Below are 20441 nucleotides of genomic sequence, written 5' to 3'. Positions count from 1 at the left end.
CTGTCCCTAATTGATAGTTTAGCTCATCGTGCTCCTCTTCAAAGACGGTGGGATTTTATACTCACCAGAAAAGACCACAGAAAACCCATGAATACTTATTCATTATATAGTTTTATTTAAAAAAAAATTAAACATTTTTTGCATGTTGGCTGTCCTGGATGTGGAGAGGACCAACTTGGACATTTCCCTCCCAGTGCAAACCTGTTGGGGAAGGAAAAAAAAAAAAAAAAAAAAAAAAAAATTAGGTGTTTTTTTTTTTTTTTTTTTTTTTTTTTGAGACAAGCCTTCATTTTAGGCTTGGTCTCAATTTACCTGGAACTTTGGGGAACACATCATCGGTCTTCGTGCCACAGCTTGTGTCGCAGCAGCCACACACGTGATCACTTCCTTCTGAACAAACCCATCTAAAAAATAAATAAATAAATAAAAACCCACACACACCCCTCTAGAGAAATGCATTAGAGAATACGGTGGAGTCACTTGTCAAAAGACTCACCCATTTGCTGTAAAAGAACAACACTTATTATCTTCATCATCTTGGGATGAAGCAGCACTTGCTTTTAGAAGACAGGTGATATAAACCTGCAAAGAAAGGCCACTTAGATGGGGAAAAAAAAAAAAAAAAAAAAAAAAAAAAAAACACACACACTTAAACTACAAGTAAAGCAAGTACATACAAAACCACTGCTTTCTTGCTGGAACCTGAAAGTTTCCAACTGAAACTGGAGCTTGTCATCTTGCACTCGAGGCAGAAATCTGGACACAGAGCCTGTATACTTCGCGTCAGTGAAGCAGCTGAAACACCAAGAGACTGTCAGTATCTTAAACACACCTTACTCATGTGTATGAAAAGGTTAGTGAAGGGTCTTACCCATGATTTTCAATGAAAGAATACTTTGGAGTGGAGTTCACGTCAGGAACTGTAGTGGCAACACAGTTGTCCACAAATACTCGAAGGGGGACATGGTTGTACTGCTTTACAGATGCCTGAATATTTATGATGTCACTCAGGAAGAAGACATTTGAAGCCCTTTCTAACGTCCAATCATCTTGAGGGAGGCAAATGTAAAAAAAATAAAATAAATAATTTCTTTCTAGCTACTTTGTATAGTTTTCCATGCAAGTGCTGGTACTTCTGTCATTTAAAGTAAAACTACTTAATGAACATACCATGTTTGAAGAGCATTCACTCAGTATTGTTCTCATCTTTTGACCAAGATAGCCTTTATATCTGAACTCAAAATGACATACACAAAACTAAAGCAAAGAGGTACAAACCAGTCATAATCTTCAGTGAAAAGACCAGAATATCCTCTGCAACCTTGGTGGACTGATATGGGATCCAAGATGGTTTCAGTTCATTACTGCTCACATTCTGTCTCCTATATTGAAATTTATTCAGCTTCAGAACACTTGAATGGCAAAGCGATACTAGCCCACCACCACCCACAAATAAAGTTATAAAGACCTGGGGTAGTGGCATTCAATACCAATTGAAGCTCCCCTGGACCTTACAATAGGAATGTTCTGTAACTCCGCTGGTCTATAATCAAGGGTATAAATATAGACAAGCTCCTCTTCAGTCACCTGCAAGAGAGAAAGAACTTAAGTTGCTGTATATAGCAGGACCATGGCAATCTAGACAAAGGCACTATATTGTTATAAAGCTAGAAGACACACCACAAGCTGACCGCCACACTCCTGAAGTGCTGATTGAAAGACCAGGACTCTGGCAGCTACATCCACATCCACTACACTGCAGCCCCCAAGAGAAAAGAGAGAGGGCTCAAGCAGCTGGCCGGTGCCAAAGAAGTCCTGCTTCACTTCCACATGCACCCCATTTTCCCAACACTGGACCGCTACACTGTTTGAAGGTTTAGGCTGCTGCAACTCAAAGTTAGAAGCCGGCTGTACTGGCTCTTCTGGGACTTTCGGGAACTTCCAGCTCAGCTCCTTGACAGGGACCTGCAATTCTTGTTTGGACTGAATACTAGAAGCTGCAAGATTTGGAGTAAGCGGTGCCAGCTGAGGCCTCTGAGGCTGAACCCCATATGGAGCTTGGATCGGTTTCCACGTCTCCCTAAGCTGAGAATCATTTTTTTTAGATTCGTCATGCGTCAGAACCCAGGGCTGAAACCCCCAAGCCTTTTGTGCGGCACAATACACATGATCAAACGTGATCAACACTAAAAGCACAAGAACACCTTGCCCAAGTCCCATTATTACAGCCAATACAATACCACACCAAGGGAGAAAGTGTTGTAGCACTTTTTATAGTGTGATGAATCATATCCCCACCCACCTTCAAACAAGCTTAATTGCTCTGTGGACCATACTAATCAAGGAATCAATGGCACTGAAGTTCAAGCCTCCGAAGCAAAATAAATTAATCTTACGATAACCAGTATTGCGCTGCAATTTTTTTTGAGCCGCATTGTGTCTCGTGCGACTCTTTTTTTTTTAAGTAGGGACGTTTTTCTTGATCGTGCTGTGTACAAAGGGAAAAGAGAAGCGATTAGTCACTTCCGACAGGAAATAGGACGGTCGGATGAGTTTCTCGCACCTCATTTTGTTCGCCCTCGTGAGGATATCACACAAGCAGAGCTACGAACCGACTGCCCTAAACGCAGCGCTTTATCCCTGACTGCGCCTGCGCGAAAACAGAACTTTAACGGTTTAAACTTTATTGCAGCAAGAGAGAAAACGGGATAAAATATTGGGATAAAATAATGTTATCACGGCAAATCAAATCATTGCCCGTCATTTTGCAAACAGTGATAAAGGAAAACGTGTAACAAAATCCTAATTATTTCAGTTCTTAACCAACGCGAGCCACAGCATGCTATAACAGGAACGCCCGTGAATTGCAGAATAGTATATCATCTTATTTATTTTATAAATAAATGGCTCTTATGGTTGAAATATGTAGTGACGAACAGTTGACGATTGTTATTTTATCGCGTTGTGGAATGTTTTTAATAATGTTCAGTGAGGAGGAAGTAATCTAACTTAATCTTTTATTATCCGCACCTATAATTGTGCGGTAAATGCGCTATGAAACAATTCCAATTATAATTAAATTTTAAAAAAGGATTATAATGAATTTGCTTAGTTTCACACAACCTATGCGTTGAAATACGCGTGTGTGTCATCTTCACTTGTTTCCGCGACCGTCGTTGCTATGGTTGCGCACGTGCGGTGGTTTGGCGAAAATCGATGTCAACTAAAAGCTTCATATGAAATAATGAGAACGTTTCTGATAATTGAAAAGCGGCGGTGGACTTAACTTGGGCCTTTTTCTTCATAGATCTAGAATTTCAAATAGGTGATTTCATCAGTGACATTTTAATTTCAAAATAAATATTTGTTGTTAAATGGTAACTCCAGGGGCCTGTTTCAGAAAGGTGGTTAAGTGAAAACTCTGGGTATGTTAAACCTGAAATCAGGGAAACTCCGGGTTTTCCTTTTTAAAGTGGGAGGTTTGTCAAACCAAGACAGCAGGGTAAGTCAAGCCTATTACTGAAAGAGAGGTCAACTGGCGTAAGTAGGGATGTCTTTTTCGTGGGAGCTGTTGCCATGGTGAATGGTAATTTCGGCGGTCCACTGATCATGGCTTTTCATAGTCGTGGTGCACGCTAAACTCAGAGTAAACCTACTCAGAGTTGAATAAACTACACCATTCAGCTGTTCTGAAACCAAAAACTGTGTTTTTAATGTCTTGGTAAATCAACTCAGAGTTTCAAGTTTAAACTCAGAGTTGGTTGAACTTCCTTAGTGAAAGAGGCCCCAGTGACACAATTCCAGGGCACCACTACCTTCATTATGTATTTTATAATATTTATTTGCCACTTAGTTTTTTTTATGTCATTTATATAAGCTCATGAATACATTATTATTGTATTATTCTATTTTAAATTTTAAAAAAATCTCAGCGTATGCCCAGGAGTTATTGAGAGTTATTTTGGGGATACAGATATTATTTCTTACATCGTTATTGTCTGATAAGCTCTTGTCGCCGCCACAAATTACTTTCAACTGCTGCACATCTGCAACTTCTTTATTATTTTTAATGACTGGCTACAGTATAGATTTAGATGAATGAACATGCTCCATTGGTTCCTGTAAGTGAGTGCAGGGAGCTGTCCACACATTCATTACCAGAATAATGTCTGGAAAACATACACCGTCTGCCAATATTGTGTGAAACTATGCCACACCCCTTTACTACTAACATCTTCAGATCCTTGACGGTAAATGCAAACACGTGCGCCAGCCACATACTAAAGGAAACAAAAGCCCATTAACAGAAGGCCCTAACACCTACAGGAACTTCCAAAAACAGCCCCATTATCTTCAAACAGACTAAATGTGTCACAGGAAAATGGGAATTTCACACGGAAATCAAAAACAAAATTGCAGTTAATCACAGCACTTTATATTGTTCAACCTTACTACATAAATTTTATTCTAAATAAAAACACTTACCTTGAATTAAAATGAATGGCCTCTAAAGGCTGTGGCATTGACACTGTAAAATCTTATCTAACCTGATTTCCTTTTTGAGACAACCTTTACTTAAAAAAAGCAACCCATGGCACTGACACCTTTTAGGAAAATGTCTTTGAACAATGAAACCACTATTTAGTGTCTTTTTGCTGTGTGTGCTCTCTTGTTTAACCTCCTAATGGTAACAGACAATGAGGGTCATATTCAGGGTCCCAGGGTATACGCTAGAGGAAACTGGTAAAGGCTTCAGCTGAAGAAACAGGATGAGAAAACCACTTCTGTTCTATACACATGCCACCATTTAAATAAGATCCATTAAGTTTTTTAAAAAAAAAATTACATATACACTAACACTTGACACAACAATGGGCCTGTAAAATTTAATTATCATGGTAAAAACAGTCTCATCAAATATAAATCCAAACTAATGTGTATGCTTGTGTTTTAATGCTGGTAACAAGTTAACTAGACTTACTATGAGTCATACAGACCCTCTTTTATCTGTCCCTGATCTCCACACTGACACATTCCGTGATGGAGACAGGAGACTGGATATGTTTATCCCTCTGCAAAACACATACACAGTTCCTGTGCAGGTTAGACCTTGCTATCAAGGTCAGTGATCTAACCTCAACTTCAAAACTGCTGACAGAACAGTGAACTTTTTTTTATCCAAATGAAAATGAGGGATAACTAAAGTGTTACCAAATTGTATACTTTCAAAAAAAAATGTTCATGTCCACAAATTTAAAGTGATCAATTTACACTTTTTTATTCCATTGTGATTTCATAGTCTTTGAAGACCGATTTTAGCTTTTCCACCGTGACAGCATGGTCAGCCTTCCCATATCCCTAGAAAAGAAAATATATGTGAGATAATCTCTTCTTAAGCTTGGACTCAAAACACCAAGGACATGCATAATAAATAATGTTTATAAAAGATATGAAAGGCCCAAGCTTACTTTTATTTTAGTTCACTTTACATACTGCATAGCATATAAAAGGGTCTCCTTATAATTATGAGATTCAATCTAATCTCTTACATCCATGCAAACCCTGCTCTAACCTTTCTTTTCACATTATTAGTTGTTATAATGGTTAAGGGCGTTACCGTAGACTCTCCAAACACCCGAAGTTTCTTGTCTGTGTTGCTGTGCTCAATCTTGCCACCACCAAGACAATTACACTCCAGTCCCAAGGCCTCCATAGCAGGATTTACTTTTTCAAATATGTGATCTGAATAAAAATGTTGAGAGATGCAATGAACCATTTCAGAAGTGATCGGGTCTATTCTTGAGATTTGCTGTAAATTTCAGTCTGTTAAGACCGACAACAGTCAAACACATCAAATAGATACATTACTAAGGCTAGTACTACTGCTTTTTCTAATAAATAAAAAAATCTACATTGAGCATGGACTGATATAGAAATGTGTGCATTAATGTTTTTTACGATTTGGATTTTTTTTTTGCACCCTCAGATTTTCAGATCTCAGCATGGTCTGTTGCCAACAAGCATAAACGGAAAGCTTGTTTATTCAGCTTTCAGATGATTTACAAATGTGTTAAAATAACTACCCTTATAATTGGGTTTGTTTCCACGGGCACATTATCTTCACAACTTGTATCTCAATCAAGCCTCAACATTTATTGTCAATTATTTACATCTTTATGTTGACACGTTACTTTCGATGTATTTTCCACAATGCCCACAAGCAGCGAGTAACAGAACGGATGTTAGCAGTTGATTTATAAATACTGCAGAGCTGTCCGAGTAAGATAAAGTTTACTCGCTGGCTTGCAGACAAGTCACGCTATTGCACTTGCAAGCGTACACACTTACTGTGGTACTCCGCAGTTTTAGTTCCCCTAACTATCACTTTTTGTTCCGCTCCACCTTTAACCTTTATGTTCACTAATATGTATTTAAACTTTCCCTCCGGATCAATGTCGACATCAGGAACTTTGCTCAGAGCGTCTGCCATCTTCACCGCGGCAGCTGCAGGCGACAGACAGGCGCACCTTATACAGTCATCACGCGCGCCAGCACGCAAACCGGAAACACGTAATACAAATAAAACGAAGAAAAACGCGAGTTAGGAATAAATAAATGTATTAATATTGGTCGAAACGTAAATTCATAGAAAATGTTTTTGGAGAAAGGGACAATGGAGTCAAGGGAGTATATTAATAAAAAATAATTTCAGACATTTATTAGGCTATTTTATTTTTTCTTACACTTTTGGCTCTTCATACAGGGTACATTGACATTAACATGAGAGTGTCAGTGTGACTTTGTGCCCGTTATCTCACTCTCACAATTCTTTCCTTTCTGCAGATCTGTGGACTTTCCCTTTCAGCCCACAGCAAAGCCGTATCTAATCACAATAGTGATTCCTGTTCAAGTGCTTCTTGTTTAAAAAAATCCATTGTGTTCATTTAGAAATAATAATGATAAAAATGAATGCCCAAAAATAGAGATGATGATGGATAATTTTGGAGTAACGACGATGTTTTAAAAAACATCAAAGCAAATCTGTCTGTCTGTTTATTTGTATGCCTTGTTATATGTTGTTTAATCCTTGACGTTATTAATTTATCAATTATTGCTAGTTTTCCAGTTTATGTATTGATTTTATTTTATGTCTATCATCAAAAATATTTTTTTGTTTGTTTGTTTGTTTTGCAATGGTCAATCAGTTGCAGCATCATTTCTATCTGATCCATTTGCCTAATTAATTATTTGCTAATAAAACCATCAATATAAATATAACATGTAGAATAATATGTGATAATATGTTCGTCAGCCAAATCAGATTTAAGCATTCAATGACTGTACTTAAATGATCCACTCTGATCATTTAGTTAAATGAAAATATATTATTTATATTAGAATATTTATCAAGTTCTGTATGAGTTTTACATAAAATAGATATCAATTAGATAAGTTGACACAAATTATTTTGACATATATTCATTATTATTCCTTTTTTTTTATTTGCTCAGTTTTCTGGTGCCCTCAATCATGGCAGCTTTTTCTGTAAAGCGGAAGCTGGTACAAACCTGTGCAAACTCATTAAACATCCCAAAAGGGTCAAGGTCACAGAGAAATAAAGCTGCAAAAACTCAAACTTCAAAACGAGAAACCTCTGGGGATCTTAAGTACAATAAAAGGAAATAAATAAAGGAAATGTGAAACTGGCCAGATAGTTTTAATTATTAAAAACTTTCACTTATTTTTAGAAATGTTTCACTTTCACATACAATGATATCTAACAGATTTTACTCTTAAACTGTATTGTCAATATTCTTATGGGTGTTCCTTGTAGTACTTTAAGTGTCATTATTATGGTTATCATTACTTTTGCATAATATCAGTTTGTAAAATTAATTAATTGTCTTAAATGTTTATGGTATATTTTCATGACGCTTACGACACAGATTAGACAAAAAGCCACATTAATTGTATTTCCATGAAAATGGGAAGATACAGTAAAGACCCCAATGGAATAATTCCTGGCAACAACTAAAATTACCCTCTCGACCCATATTGTATCCCTTTTTCCTTTATAAACAGAGCTGAAGATACTTAAGTGTTTCTGCTATTAAATTTCTCTGTTTATTATTTTTTCACTACAAAAAGGGAAAGTTGGAACTGTTAAAAAACTGTTAAAGTTCACATAAAAAAAAATAAAAATTGTTAGTGTTATTTCTATTTCTGAATCCTGTAAAAATATGCTTTCATGCTGCTGTGGCCATATCTGTACTAAAAGCGGTACAATATTTCCTGAGTGGTCACTTCCTTGCAAACTAACGCCTTGAGAGTGTAAAAAAGAGAAAGTGCTTCCTCCTTGAGTTAGAGAGTTAGAGAGGGGTATTTCCACAAACTAGATTTCCATTGCTTTTACTGGCTGACGTTACAAGTTGTTCCGGGAAGGGATGTTCCAAGCCATAGCAGAGCTCCTATATAAATGCCCCAGAGGATGATTACCAGACCAGATTCTCAAATCAGACCATTATATTAGTAGAGAAGTACACAGACGACCATTAAGAGGACCATTTTATAGTTGTACATCCATGACAATGGTACGTAAAGCATTGAAAATATGCATTTCTAGTATCAATAACTGTTTTGTTTATCCAATTGAAATAATTCTTTAATTTTGCAGGGCATCTTCAACAAAGTACCATTGAAATTTTTAGCTGCCATTGTTCTTATTTCTTCAGGTAAGAAAGCAAAGCATACTAGTGTAAAAACGTAACTAAATACAACGAGTGAACATAGTTCATTCAAAGTTGCAATGGTTTAATTCTGCAGTGTTAAACTTATGGAGAGGCACTGAAGGCTGGTCATACCATTCTTCAAAAACCACTATGAACTGGGAATCTGCCAGACGCTGGTGCAGGCAGTATTACACCGACATGGTAGCCATCCAGAATAAAAAAGAGATTGACCACCTCAATGATGCTTTACCAAAAGTTCATGGATATTACTGGATTGGCATTCGTAAAATTAATGGCTCTTGGACCTGGGTGGGAACTAATAAGACACTTACAAAGGAAGCTGAAAACTGGGCATATAAAGAGCCCAATAATGGAGGGAATAATGAAGACTGTGTGGAAATATACATTAAAAGGGAGAAAGATGAAGGAAAATGGAATGATGAGTCCTGCTTAAAGAAGAAGACTGCACTGTGCTACACAGGTAGGTAGTCTATATGCAATTTTAAAGTTTTTTAAGAAAGGAATTCACAAAATTTGGGAGCCATGCATCCCATACAGGACAGAAATTTTTTTGAAGGATTGCCTCATAAATATAATAGTAATCAAGCATACATGTAATACTCATTTGCACTCATTGTAACTTCTAGATTTTTTTCTGGCTTTAACATTGTTTTGCTGACCCCCTGGCTATGAGTTTTAAAGTTTTTCAACCAATGCATTTTTAATTTAAAATTAAAGAAATACATTCTACTGTATTTGTTGAATAAACACATTAATGTAATGTAACTTTTTTCTAAGCATCCTGTAAAGACAACTACTGTGTCAGGGGTCAAGGAGAGTGTGTCGAAACCATAAACAGCCATTACTGCTCATGCTTTGCGGGTTTCAATGGAACGCGATGTGAACACGGTGAGTAATATTTTTTTCTAGATACTGGTAATTTGTCTGTTGACAATGAAATGTGTGAAATGTGTTACCTGTTTTCTGATTTTCATTTATAAAATGTAAACCAGAAGACGTCAATTGAATTAACATTGTAAAAAAAAAGAGATGTTTCATAAGATGCTTTTCAAAACACTTTGCCAGCCTTTTCCAGTTGTTCAATGTTCAGAGCTGATTGAACCACAGAAAGACCAAATTCATGCTCTTTAACATTTTAAGCTTTTTGAGTTTAATGGCGATCCTCTTTTTCTGATTTTCAGTAATAAAATGCAAACCAGAGGACGTTACCCCACCAGATCATGCTAGCGTCAAGTGCACTCATCCTTATGGAAACTACTCATATGACTCTAAGTGTGAATATTCATGCGAAGAAGGTTATGAACTAAAGGGCTCCAGTACAAGAAGTTGCACTTCTACCACAGAGTGGTCGGGAATACCATCAACCTGTGAATGTGAGTTGAATTAGCATTGCAGAATAAAAATGACACATTTAATAAGATGCTTTTTAAAACACTTTCCTATCCTTTTCCAGTGGTTCAATGTCCAGAGTTGATCAAACCACAGAAAGGCCATATGCAGTGTCAGCATCCCATGGGCCAGTTCAGATACCAATCCACCTGTGTGTTTATGTGAAGAAGGAAGAAGGATACACACTGGGGCAAAGAGACTCCAGCTCCTCAACACTGTCCTGTGGGGCAAAAAGCTTTTGGGAAGCTGGAATGATTCACAACCCACTTGTGAGTTCTCCTTGCTCTTTAACACTCTCTGCTTTGGAGAATAATGTGAAGTAATAAAATGCAAACCAGAAGATTCTAGCCCAATTCATCCTGGCAACTTCTCATATGAAAAAGTAATACAAGAAAGTTCTGAACTAAAGGGCTCCAGTAGAAAAAGTTGCACTTCTACATAGAGTGGTGGGGAATACCACCAACCTGTGAACGTGAGTTGAATTAGCATTGTAGAATAAAAATGACACATTTAATAAGATGCTTTTAAAACACTTTGCCATCCTTTCCACAATGTCAGAGTTGAGATTGCAGTGCCAGCATCCCATGGGAGTTCAGATGATGTGAAGAAGGATACACCTCTTTGGGGCAAAGGGAAGCTGGAATGATTCACAACCCACTTGTGAAAGTAAGAAGAGTCTGAATTTACCTAGAAAAAACAATGTTCTCCAAACCAGATGATGATCCTCTTTTTCAGTAATAAAATGCAAACCAGATCACCAGATCATGCTAGCGTCAAGTGCACTCATCCTTATGGCAACTTCTCATATGACTCTAAGTGTGAATATTCATGTGAAGAAGGTTATGAACTAAAGGGTTCCAGTACAAGAAGTTGCACTTCTACCACAGAGTGGTCGGGAATACCATCAACCTGTGAATGTGAGTTGAATTAGCATTGTAGAATAAAAATGACACATTTAATAAGATGCTTTTTAAAACACTTTGCCATCCTTTTCCAGTGGTTCAATGTCCAGAGTTGATCAAACCACAGAAAGGCCATATGCAGTGCCAGCATCCCACGGGACAGTTCAGATACCAATCCACCTGTGTGTTTATGTGTGAAGAAGGATACACACTGCGAGACTGCAGCTCTTCAACACTGTCCTGTGGGGCAAAGGGAAGCTGGAATGATTCACAACCCACTTGTGAAAGTAAGAAGAGTCTGAATTTACCTAGAAAAAAATATTACAATAGTTCCCCATGCTCCTCAACATGTCTTACTCTCTTAACTTCTGGAGATTAATGATGATCCTCTTTTTCAGTAATAAAATGCAAACCAGAGGACGTTACCCCACCAGATCATGCTAGCGTCAAGTGCACTCATCCTTATGGCAACTTCTCATATGACTCTAAGTGTGAATATTCATGTGAAGAAGGTTATGAACTAAAGGGCTCCAGTACAAGAAGTTGCACTTCTACCACAGAGTGGTCGGGAATACCATCAACCTGTGAACGTGAGTTGAATTAGCATTGTAGAATAAAAATGACACATTTAATAAGATGCTTTTTAAAACACTTTGCCATCCTTTTCCAGTGGTTCAATGTCCAGAGTTGATCAAACCACAGAAAGGCCATATGCAGTGTCAGCATCCCATGGGCCAGTTCAGATACCAATCCACCTGTGTGTTTATGTGTGAAGAAGGATACACACTGCGAGACTCCAGCTCCTCAACACTGTCCTGTGGGGCAAAGGGAAGCTGGAATGATTCACAACCCACTTGTGAAAGTAAGAAGAGTCTGAATTTACCTAGAAAAAATATTACAATAGTTCTCCTTGCTCCTCAACATGTCTTACTCTCTTAACTTCTGGAGATTAATGATGATCCTCTTTTTCAGTAATAAAATGCAAACCAGAAGACGTTACCCCACCAGATCATGCTAGCGTCAAGTGCACTCATCCTTATGGAAACTTCTCATATAACTCTAAGTGTGAATATTCATGTGAAGAAGGTTATGAACTAAAGGGTTCCAGTACAAGAAGTTGCACTTCTACCACTAAATGGTCAGGCAAACCACCAACCTGTGAACGTGAGTTGAATTAGCATTGTAAAATAAAAATGATAGGATGCTTTACAAAACACTTTGGCACAACAATGGCACCTTGAAGAAAAAACCTCTCATGATAACTGTCTGACCTGTCCATAAATTTACCACTTTCCTCACAGTTATTCACTGCCCAGCCCTTGAAAGTCCTGTCAACGGAGAACTGAGCTGCACATCCAGCTTTAATTATGGGAGCAAATGCAGCTTCAGTTGTACTGAAGGATTCAACCTCCAGGGAGCTTCAGAGATCAGCTGTACAAAAGCAGCAAAATGGGGTCAGGAACCACCTCACTGTGAAGGTAATCAATAAACATTTGCCAAATTTCCAAGTTAATTGAATGTGTTTTTTTAAAAAGTTAGCCTAAGTGAATTTTATCATACTAAACACTTTTTTTCAACTTTGTAGCAGTGCTCTGCCCACAACTTTCTGAGCCAATCAACGGGCATATGAACTGCTCATCTGAAGAACCTACCTTTGGCACCTTTTGCTTGTTCAGTTGCCAGGAAGGGCACCAACTTGAAGACCACAGTAAGAAGAGAGTGATATGCAACCACAATGGGAGCTGGTCAGGGGAAGTCGCAGTGTGTCAAGGTAAATAGCTGTAGGATGCAGAAAAGCCAAATGGCTGATAAACGGAGAAATACATTCTATAACTTATTTTTTTAATTTGTATTTTCAGCTCATCCTGATCCCACTGCATTGCTGCAAACAACAGAGGTGGCTCTTGGTGTTTCAGTTGCTACCTGCGCCTCTGGTCTAGGCGTACTCCTCTGGATATTGAAAAGACTGAGGAGAAAAGGTGAGTCAGTCTACTGAGTTTCTAAATGTTCTAATTCTTTAATTACATGCTGGGAATAACTAAAATGCTAAATTATGTCTTTATGTTTTTAGGTAAAAATTTTGAACTGAACAGGTGAGATAAGTATTTTTTGCAGCTACGTTTTCCTTGTAATTATTACTCTCATTATTTATCCCATTTGGTACATACAACACTATATCTTCTTTTTTCTTTTTCTTTTCAGTACCATGGATTTTGACGATCCTCCACAGTTTTATAAGAACAGTGTTGACAGTCTCATATAGAACAAAATAGCATCATATAGCATACAGCATATGTTCCTCATGAATATATACAGCCAGTATGTGTAATTATAGCGATGTAACTTATTCCAGTGAACAATTTAGTGAAAAACTTATTCTTACAACTGCCTCACAGTACATAAACATGTCATCAAAAATGATTTAAGGCACTTGTATATTTTCATGCTCAGTCTTTCAGGCATTATCAGTTACTAGCCAGAAGTCCTGAATGTGATTTGTTTCTTCCCAACGGAAGCTTTTATGATTTACTTGACTGAACATATTGTTCTGTATAAATGTACTAGTTTTTATGCTATTAATACATAATAATATCTTTTTCTACTATTTATTGTTCCAAAACTGTATTGGTCCTATTAAACTATTTTTACATGCCATCCATTAAAGTGTGTTTATGAGACAACTCAAATTGTCTATCAATTTTTCAACATCAATGCATGAATATGCATTTATATGATTGATAATTCCATCTGCATAATCAGCACAGATATTTGAATCTTAACACTTAAATTAAGGCTAGAATTGAGGTCACTGTACATGGTAAGTGCACATTGTTATTGTAAAAGGTTTTGTTCAAATAATTCAGCCCAGATCATGTTCATCTGGATGTATCCTGTGACAGACTTTAGTTCAAGTATTATCATTGAACGTATAGTTTAGTATAATCATTGAATGTTCATTATATGCATCTCAGCATCATTCTATTTGTGCAAGACAGAATTTTATGAGAAGATAAAAGAACATATGAAACATATAAAGATAAGATATTTCCAATTATTGCCATTCATTCTCAGGTTGTTACATAATATTTAGTTCACTTTATCAGAAATACCTTTCAGGGGTCAAAGCGTCTTCTGAATAAACCATGCCATTTAATTATTTGTGTTCTTTTTAATGTCTAAAAAGTGACTTTACTAATACATTTCTCTCTAGATGAAAGTTATATATATCTTGAAAGGCCTGGGGATGAGTAAATAATTTTTGGGAGAACTACACCATTAATCTATTTGTAAATGTAATAAAATAAAGTTTGACTTTCATGATGTCATAAATGTTTCGTTCAGCTGAATGCATAAAACTTCAAAAACATAACTGTGTCATTTTTCAACACTAGTGTATTAAAAAATAGTAAATGTGATTGATTGTTCCATTTCTAGAATGAATTTTACCACCTTAATTAAGGCTGGGTATTGAAGTCTCTGTTCCCTTTATTTTTTGTGCATTTTGAATGTGCATAAAGCCCTCAGAATTGTGAATGCAGTGAAACATTTTGTTGAAATGACCCAGGTCATGTTCCTCTGGACGTATCCTGTGACTGTGTAATTCCCTGAATATGCCCAAAACCAGGCAGTATATGTTTGTAATATATTTTTAGTTAGATTTTACAGAAATACCTTACAGATGTTCGAAGTGATCATCTAATCATTATGTTCATCTCAGCACCATTCTATTTGTGCAAGTTTATGAAAAGATAAAAGAACATATAAAACATATAAAGATAAGCGATTTTAAAAAAAAGGGCATTCTTTCCCAGGTTGTTACATAATATTTATTCTTTTGAAACTGAGGCAACATCCTCCCATTTAATACTAATGACTTATATATAGTGGGAAATCTCCATTTGCCCAGAGCTATCCGAGCAAAAGAGACTTTATGTGAGGACAGACTGCTGAAGTGCTACCAGAGCTGCGATGAACAATATTCTATTAACAAGTGACTCCGTCGCGAGGAGACTAAAGAGAACCATGGTATGCAACTATTATAAATTTACATTTTATTTGAACCTTTCTGGTTAAACACAGCCTTGGAAAAAGTACCATCCATTTATACTAGCAATTAAGTGGTTGGTTTTATTGTTCAGGCTGGAGGTAAAGCAACATCTGTGCACAAAGTTTTGATTCATCTCTGGTTCATTTTGGGTAAGTGAATTCTACATTTATAATATAATCCTTATATAATATAATCCTTTCAGATTCAAATTCACTCAGAAATGTTAATAATTGGGAAAAGATTATGAAGCAATTGTGTTAATCTTTTGTGGACTCTCTTTTATGTCAGTTCAAATGTCCTTAATGACCTACTGGTAAAATATCACTAGTGCCTGTGATATTTGTAGTACTGTGAAAAATGTAAAATGTAGACAGAACTGACAGACTTCATAATTGTGAACTAATTCAATCCCTTCCTAATTGACATAAAATGTTTTTATTTGTAGCTGACTTATTTGGGGATATCATATATATATATATATAAATGTGTTTCTTTTAAGATTTTAAGTTCAGTAATTAACTTGTAATTCTTTATTAATTAGTCATACTTTGTAAATATAGTTCTCACTGAGGATATTTTTATTTAACAATTATCAAATACCTAATAATGAACCACCTTTGTCCTAATTTTGCTACTTACTGCTTAGTTAATCTAGCTTCTCTATTAGTTAATAGTATTAACTATACGTGTTTATGTAGTATTGCTTATTACTTCCTGCATAGTTACTTAATGCCCCATTACTTGTAAGTTTTAACCTTTGATGAACAATATTTTAGTCAGTGTTGAAGGATGGACATATCATTGGACAAAGGACGAGACAATGTCATGGAATGAGACGAGAGAATGGTGTAAAAATCGTTACACAGACATTGTGATGGTCCACAATGAAAATGTAACTAATTTTCTTAAAAAATCTATGGAAACGATAACATCTCCCTACTACTGGATTGGACTGAAAAAGAACGAACACACTTGGATTTGGGTTGCCAATGGACAAACTGTGAAATATCTAAACTGGGCACCCAACGAGCCCAACAACAAGTCTGATGAAAAATGTGTGGAATTATATATCACCAAAGAAACACATAGTGGACAGTGGAACGATGAAAACTGTCAATCGAGAAAGCATCCTTTATGCCAAAAAGGTAAAGAGTTGGAGCTGAAAGGGGCCTTTCTTATTCAGTTAGTTCATTCAGTTCCTTTAGAGCACATATTTTCATTTAAATAATCTTTTTGAATCTAGAAAGTTTTAAGGTCCATAAATTGTTTTTTGAAATAAATCTAGGCATTTCTTTCAGCACACTGTCTAAATGACACATGCACTGATAGAGAAGACTGCATAGAGGAAGTCAACAACTTTACATGTGTGTGCAAACCAGGTTTCTCTGGGCCAAAGTGTGAAACAGGTCAGCAAAAATTATTTACATAACAGATAAACAACTGCAAAGTGTAAAAACTTTTTTGTGGTGCAATATCTGCTGGAGGAATGAAAGATATTATAAATTATTAATAATATGTTGTTAACAACAGAACGTACAGGGCATAATGAATGTTTAGACTGGGAAATTTTTAACTTTTAGCCACTACATTTCAAATTTGATGCCTGCAACCGGTCTCAAAAGTTGGCTGAAAAACAAGACATTTTGAAAAGATTCAGCTTGGAGAACATCTAGCAGCTAAATAAATGAACTGACATCTGGTCTGTAGACAGGAGGGGTGCGAATCCATTTGCAAAGCTTTATTGAGAATGGTTGTACAGGCAGGGTCAAACATGGGCAGTGAAATGGCTAGGTATTTCGTTGATGGGTTGACCTCTAGTGGTTATGGGCGGAAACTCAGGAACCAGATCATGACAGAATGGCTCTCAGATGTAAATGACGGCCAGGGGCTCTTGATCTGTGACAGAGAATGTAAAAAGATTGTGGAATACTTTAAAAACAATGTTCCTCAATGTCAAATCGCAAAGACTTTGCAAATCTCATGATGTAAAGTGCATGACATCCTCAAAAGATTGAGAGAAATTGGAGAAATCTCTGTGTGCAAAAGATCCTTGTTAGATTTCTCGGACGACATTCCATCGCTCATCAACATGATTCTGTCATTGACATTACTAAATGAGACTGAAACCACTGTCAGTAAACACAATCCTCCATGTCATCTGCAGATGCCAACTAAAACTCGGTCCAGAAGCGTGGTCGTGTCCTGTGGGCCAAGGCTCATTTAAAATGGACTGTTTTAAAGTGTTCTACGATCAGATCAGAGTCCAAAATTTTAAATTCTCGTTGGAAATCGCAGGAGGGAGGAGGGAGACCTTCCAGCATGTTATCAGCGTTTAGTTCAAAAGCCAACATCTCTGATGGTATGGGGGTGCGTATGTTTTGGAAGGCACTATGAGTGCTAAAGGTATAAGGTTACATACGCTTCTCTCCTGTTGACGTCTTTTTCAGGAAGGCCTTTTGTATTTCAGCAGGAAAAAACAAAACCACATACTGCTTTTACAACAGCATGGGTCAAGGTGCTGAATTGGCCTGCCTGCAGTCCAGATAGTCCAGTTTCGCTTATAGAGAACATTTGCTGCATCATTAAATGCAAAATTTTATGACATCTTCAAACTGTCAAACCATGGTAAACATGCCCCCTTCCCAAATATTTTGAGACCTGTAGCAGGCATCAAATTTGAAATTAAATTTAAAATGTTAACATTTCTCAGTTTAAACCTTTGTTTTGTTTGTTAACTATGTTGCATTGTGAATAAAATATTGGATCATGCGCTTTGAAAACTTTTACTTTTAATTTTATTCAAATTTAAGAAACATCCCAATTCCGGTTTTATGTTCTAAGGATTAGTAAAACCTTTCATTATTGGGTGAACTGTTGCTTTGAAATATTACTTGATTGTGCAGTATTTTTTTTTCTTTCCAGTCGTTTCATGTGATCCGCTCTCTGTACCACTACATGGCAGGATGAATTGCTCCGGTCTGTTTGGGAATCATTCCCTCAACTCAAGCTGTACATTTTCTTGTGCTGGTGATTATAAACTGGAGGGTACAGCTGAGCTCATATGCAGTTCCTCCGGTTCATGGAATGCGCCGCCACCTTCATGTGCAGGTGCAATAAATACTTTAAAGTTGTGATTCTCTGTTTACTTACATATGTAAATATATACATGTACGTACATAAAGGATGATTTTTTAAGCAACTCAACAACTCCACCCATGTGGAGCCAAAGCGTGAAACGGGTTGGAACAAATACTATTTCAACAAATGTAAATGAACCAAAGTTATGATTCTGTGTAATGTCTTTAATTATGTAAATATATGTATGTATGATTAAAGGGATAGTCCATTTTGAAACTAAAACTTTAAGTTTATCGGCTTACCCCAAAGGCATCAAAGGTGTAGGTGTTTTTTTTCTTCGTTAAATCCAATTTGGAGATTTTTAAGTCGAACCCTTATAGTCTGTCAGTCGTGGCCAGTATAGGGAATTTTCTCTATGAGAGGTAAAAAACATGCACAGAGAAATCCAAATTAAACCATACCCCATCGTAATGATACACTGATGGTCTAAGACACGAAGCAAGTGGTTTCTGTGAGAAAATGAACTTGGGATAAGCTGATAAACTTTAGTTTCCAAGTGAACTATCCCTTTAAGCTGTTGTTTTTCTGTTGTAGCGGAGTGTTTTCCTGTTCTCATGTTTGGTGGTGGATTGATGAACTGCACTGAAGGACATGACAGTAAAAGATCTGCCTGTAGCGTACAGTGTCCACCTGGACATGTGCTGCTAGGTTTTGTTGAGTTCACCTGCAGAGCTGATGGCACATGGGAGTCTTCATTTCCACTAATGTGTGCAAGTGAGGAGTTTGCTCTTTTCAGTTGTGTATAACGAAAGCAATGAGAAATAATAGTAGGAAATAATAAGAGTGTCACATTTTTTAAAGGTTTTAGTTAATTTAAGATACTATGTACTATTCAGGCAACAATCCTATATTTTTAGTTTTGCTACCACTAAGCTGCTGTTATATTAACTCAATCAGAGTATGCTGTTATTTATTTACCTAATTAATACATTAATAATTCTTTCAAAGCCACATTCAAAATACTGAGGCTCTGAGGAACATTGTTCCAAATCATGTTTGAACCCCATTGTGGAATTAAAATAACGAATTGAATTCATTTTAAATGGGATAAATGTAAGGGAGTGAAAGGGAGTGACTGGGCTGTTTTGACCCAGCAGTAGGGCTAAGGAAATTGCTGAGTTTGTCCATATTTAACCCCACATTTGAGCAATATTCTGATTTTAAACAGACATTTTGGTATAAAATGACATCTTTATAGATTTGTTATGTCTTTCCTCAGGTTATGTCCATTTTCTGTTTGCTCTTTTGGTATCTGTTGTCATCTCAGTGTTTTGTGGCTGTTTATTTTGTTGGTCCAAGTGCAGTCAGAGTGAGTATACTGTAAAACTTTGAAAAGTCAATCAAATTTCAAACAATTATTTGCAAAGATAAATATATGATTTATGTATATTTGTATTTTTGCAGGTAAAAGTGCAGTAAGATTAAGGTAAATTACATTATTCTTTTTTTTAATAAAGTTTGGACAGTTAACAGAAATGTTAACCCTCCTTGTTTTCTTGCAGAACTCCACAAGAAACGGTGAATCAAGCCTATGGAACAGAACACGCACCACTAGAGGGCCCTCTCTGTTCAGAATAAACATTTCTTTTCTGCCTTTCTTGACTCGAATCTCCTGTTCATTCTTTTTTTTTTAATTCTGGCTTTGCTTGTAAAAATCTGAAATAGCTAGTATATGAAGTAAATCATCTCTTTGTTATCTTTGCTCAGAAATATTATATGTTGTTCATTGTTACTGTACAACAATAATTTAAACATTGTGAGCTGTAGAATGTCTGATTTAAATAAAAACACTTGTTTTAAGTTAGTCTGAGAATGATTCCCACAAAAAGCACCTAGAACCAAATTTAGCTATTTTTAACATTTATTTGGCAACTTTTGATAAGTGATTTAAATGATAAAAAGTCACACTCACTGGCCACTTTATTAGGTACACCTAATATTTCTAATCAGGCAATCACATGGCAGTTCAAACCGAGCATCAGAATGGGGAAGAAAGGTGATTTAAGTGACTTTAAACGTGGCATGGTTGTTGGTGCCAGACAGGCTGGTCTGAGTATTTCAGAAACTGCTGATCTACTGGGATTTTCACGCACAACCATCTCTAGGGTTTACAGAGAATGGTCTAAAAAAGAGAAAATATCCAGTGAGTGGCAGTTCTGTAGGCGGAAATGCCTTGTTGATGCCAGAGATCAGAGGAGAATGGCCAGACTGGTT

The 20441-nt window shown here is 36.6% G+C and overlaps 4 protein-coding genes across 6 annotated transcripts; 2 read left to right on the top strand and 2 right to left on the bottom strand.

Moving 5' to 3' along the window:
- Positions 1 to 92: 92 nt before the first annotated feature.
- zp3a.1 (zona pellucida glycoprotein 3a, tandem duplicate 1) lies at positions 93 to 2258 on the bottom strand. The gene is made up of 8 exons (XM_043218584.1): positions 1681 to 2258; positions 1469 to 1587; positions 1279 to 1382; positions 872 to 1049; positions 678 to 795; positions 497 to 582; positions 313 to 404; positions 93 to 201 (listed from the first exon to the last, which is right to left on the bottom strand). Exons 1-8 carry the CDS (start codon positions 2218 to 2220, stop codon positions 128 to 130), a joined length of 1311 nt encoding a protein of 436 aa, XP_043074519.1. The 5' UTR covers positions 2221 to 2258; the 3' UTR covers positions 93 to 127.
- A 2602-nt stretch (positions 2259 to 4860) lies between these two features.
- si:dkey-51e6.1 (uncharacterized protein LOC558617 homolog) lies at positions 4861 to 6547 on the bottom strand. Its single transcript, XM_043218585.1, has 3 exons — positions 6349 to 6547; positions 5618 to 5742; positions 4861 to 5358 (listed from the first exon to the last, which is right to left on the bottom strand). The coding sequence occupies exons 1-3, from the start codon at positions 6488 to 6490 to the stop codon at positions 5278 to 5280; spliced, it is 348 nt and encodes a 115-aa protein (XP_043074520.1). The 5' UTR covers positions 6491 to 6547; the 3' UTR covers positions 4861 to 5277.
- A 1887-nt stretch (positions 6548 to 8434) lies between these two features.
- LOC122324568 (E-selectin-like) lies at positions 8435 to 13722 on the top strand. Of its 3 annotated transcripts, none has more exons than XM_043219097.1 (15): positions 8435 to 8591; positions 8675 to 8732; positions 8824 to 9210; positions 9528 to 9638; positions 9932 to 9964; positions 10898 to 11056; positions 11137 to 11328; positions 11440 to 11631; positions 11712 to 11903; positions 12014 to 12205; positions 12343 to 12519; positions 12627 to 12812; positions 12901 to 13020; positions 13113 to 13134; positions 13244 to 13722. In XM_043219097.1, exons 1-15 carry the CDS (start codon positions 8583 to 8585, stop codon positions 13302 to 13304), a joined length of 2091 nt encoding a protein of 696 aa, XP_043075032.1. In that variant the 5' UTR covers positions 8435 to 8582; the 3' UTR covers positions 13305 to 13722. The 3 variants fall into 3 exon arrangements, with proteins under 3 accessions (XP_043075032.1, XP_043075030.1, XP_043075031.1); XM_043219095.1 differs by having other exon boundaries at positions 9932 to 9967; positions 10901 to 11056; XM_043219096.1 differs by lacking the exon at positions 10898 to 11056 and having other exon boundaries at positions 9932 to 10123.
- A 1232-nt stretch (positions 13723 to 14954) lies between these two features.
- Positions 14955 to 19987, top strand: LOC122324572 (P-selectin-like). Its single transcript, XM_043219105.1, has 9 exons — positions 14955 to 15067; positions 15181 to 15238; positions 15866 to 16234; positions 16388 to 16495; positions 18012 to 18197; positions 18762 to 18941; positions 19447 to 19536; positions 19632 to 19653; positions 19730 to 19987. The coding sequence occupies exons 1-9, from the start codon at positions 15011 to 15013 to the stop codon at positions 19803 to 19805; spliced, it is 1146 nt and encodes a 381-aa protein (XP_043075040.1). The 5' UTR covers positions 14955 to 15010; the 3' UTR covers positions 19806 to 19987.
- Positions 19988 to 20441: the final 454 nt, after the last annotated feature.

This window comes from Puntigrus tetrazona, chromosome 20 (genome assembly GCF_018831695.1).
Source record: "Puntigrus tetrazona isolate hp1 chromosome 20, ASM1883169v1, whole genome shotgun sequence".
Classification (NCBI taxonomy): Eukaryota; Metazoa; Chordata; class Actinopteri; order Cypriniformes; family Cyprinidae; genus Puntigrus; species Puntigrus tetrazona.
This window is presented reverse-complemented; position numbering and strand designations above follow the sequence as displayed.

Excerpts from the sequence above, each read along its gene's own strand:
- zp3a.1 (XM_043218584.1), bottom strand. The coding sequence starts at position 2,220 with ATGGGACTTGGGCAAGGTGTTCTTGTGCTTTTAGTGTTGATCACGTTT. Across the intron at positions 405-496 it reads TGTTCTTTTACAGCAAATGG|ATGGGTTTGTTCAGAAGGAA; the intron begins GTGAGTCTTTTG and ends TTTATTTTTTAG. Across the intron at positions 202-312 it reads TGTGTTCCCCAAAGTTCCAG|GTTTGCACTGGGAGGGAAAT; the intron begins GTAAATTGAGAC and ends CTTCCCCAACAG.
- si:dkey-51e6.1 (XM_043218585.1), bottom strand. The coding sequence starts at position 6,490 with ATGGCAGACGCTCTGAGCAAAGTTCCTGATGTCGACATTGATCCGGAG. Across the intron at positions 5,743-6,348 it reads TAAAACTGCGGAGTACCACA|ATCACATATTTGAAAAAGTA; the intron begins GTAAGTGTGTAC and ends ATTTTTATTCAG. Across the intron at positions 5,359-5,617 it reads GGGTGTTTGGAGAGTCTACG|GGATATGGGAAGGCTGACCA; the intron begins GTAACGCCCTTA and ends TTTCTTTTCTAG.
- LOC122324568 (XM_043219097.1), top strand. Across the intron at positions 12,520-12,626 it reads GGAACCACCTCACTGTGAAG|CAGTGCTCTGCCCACAACTT; the intron begins GTAATCAATAAA and ends TCAACTTTGTAG. Across the intron at positions 13,135-13,243 it reads AAAAATTTTGAACTGAACAG|TACCATGGATTTTGACGATC; the intron begins GTGAGATAAGTA and ends TTTTCTTTTCAG.
- LOC122324572 (XM_043219105.1), top strand. The coding sequence starts at position 15,011 with ATGAACAATATTCTATTAACAAGTGACTCCGTCGCGAGGAGACTAAAG. Across the intron at positions 16,235-16,387 it reads GCATCCTTTATGCCAAAAAG|CACACTGTCTAAATGACACA; the intron begins GTAAAGAGTTGG and ends CATTTCTTTCAG. Across the intron at positions 18,198-18,761 it reads GCCGCCACCTTCATGTGCAG|CGGAGTGTTTTCCTGTTCTC; the intron begins GTGCAATAAATA and ends TTTCTGTTGTAG.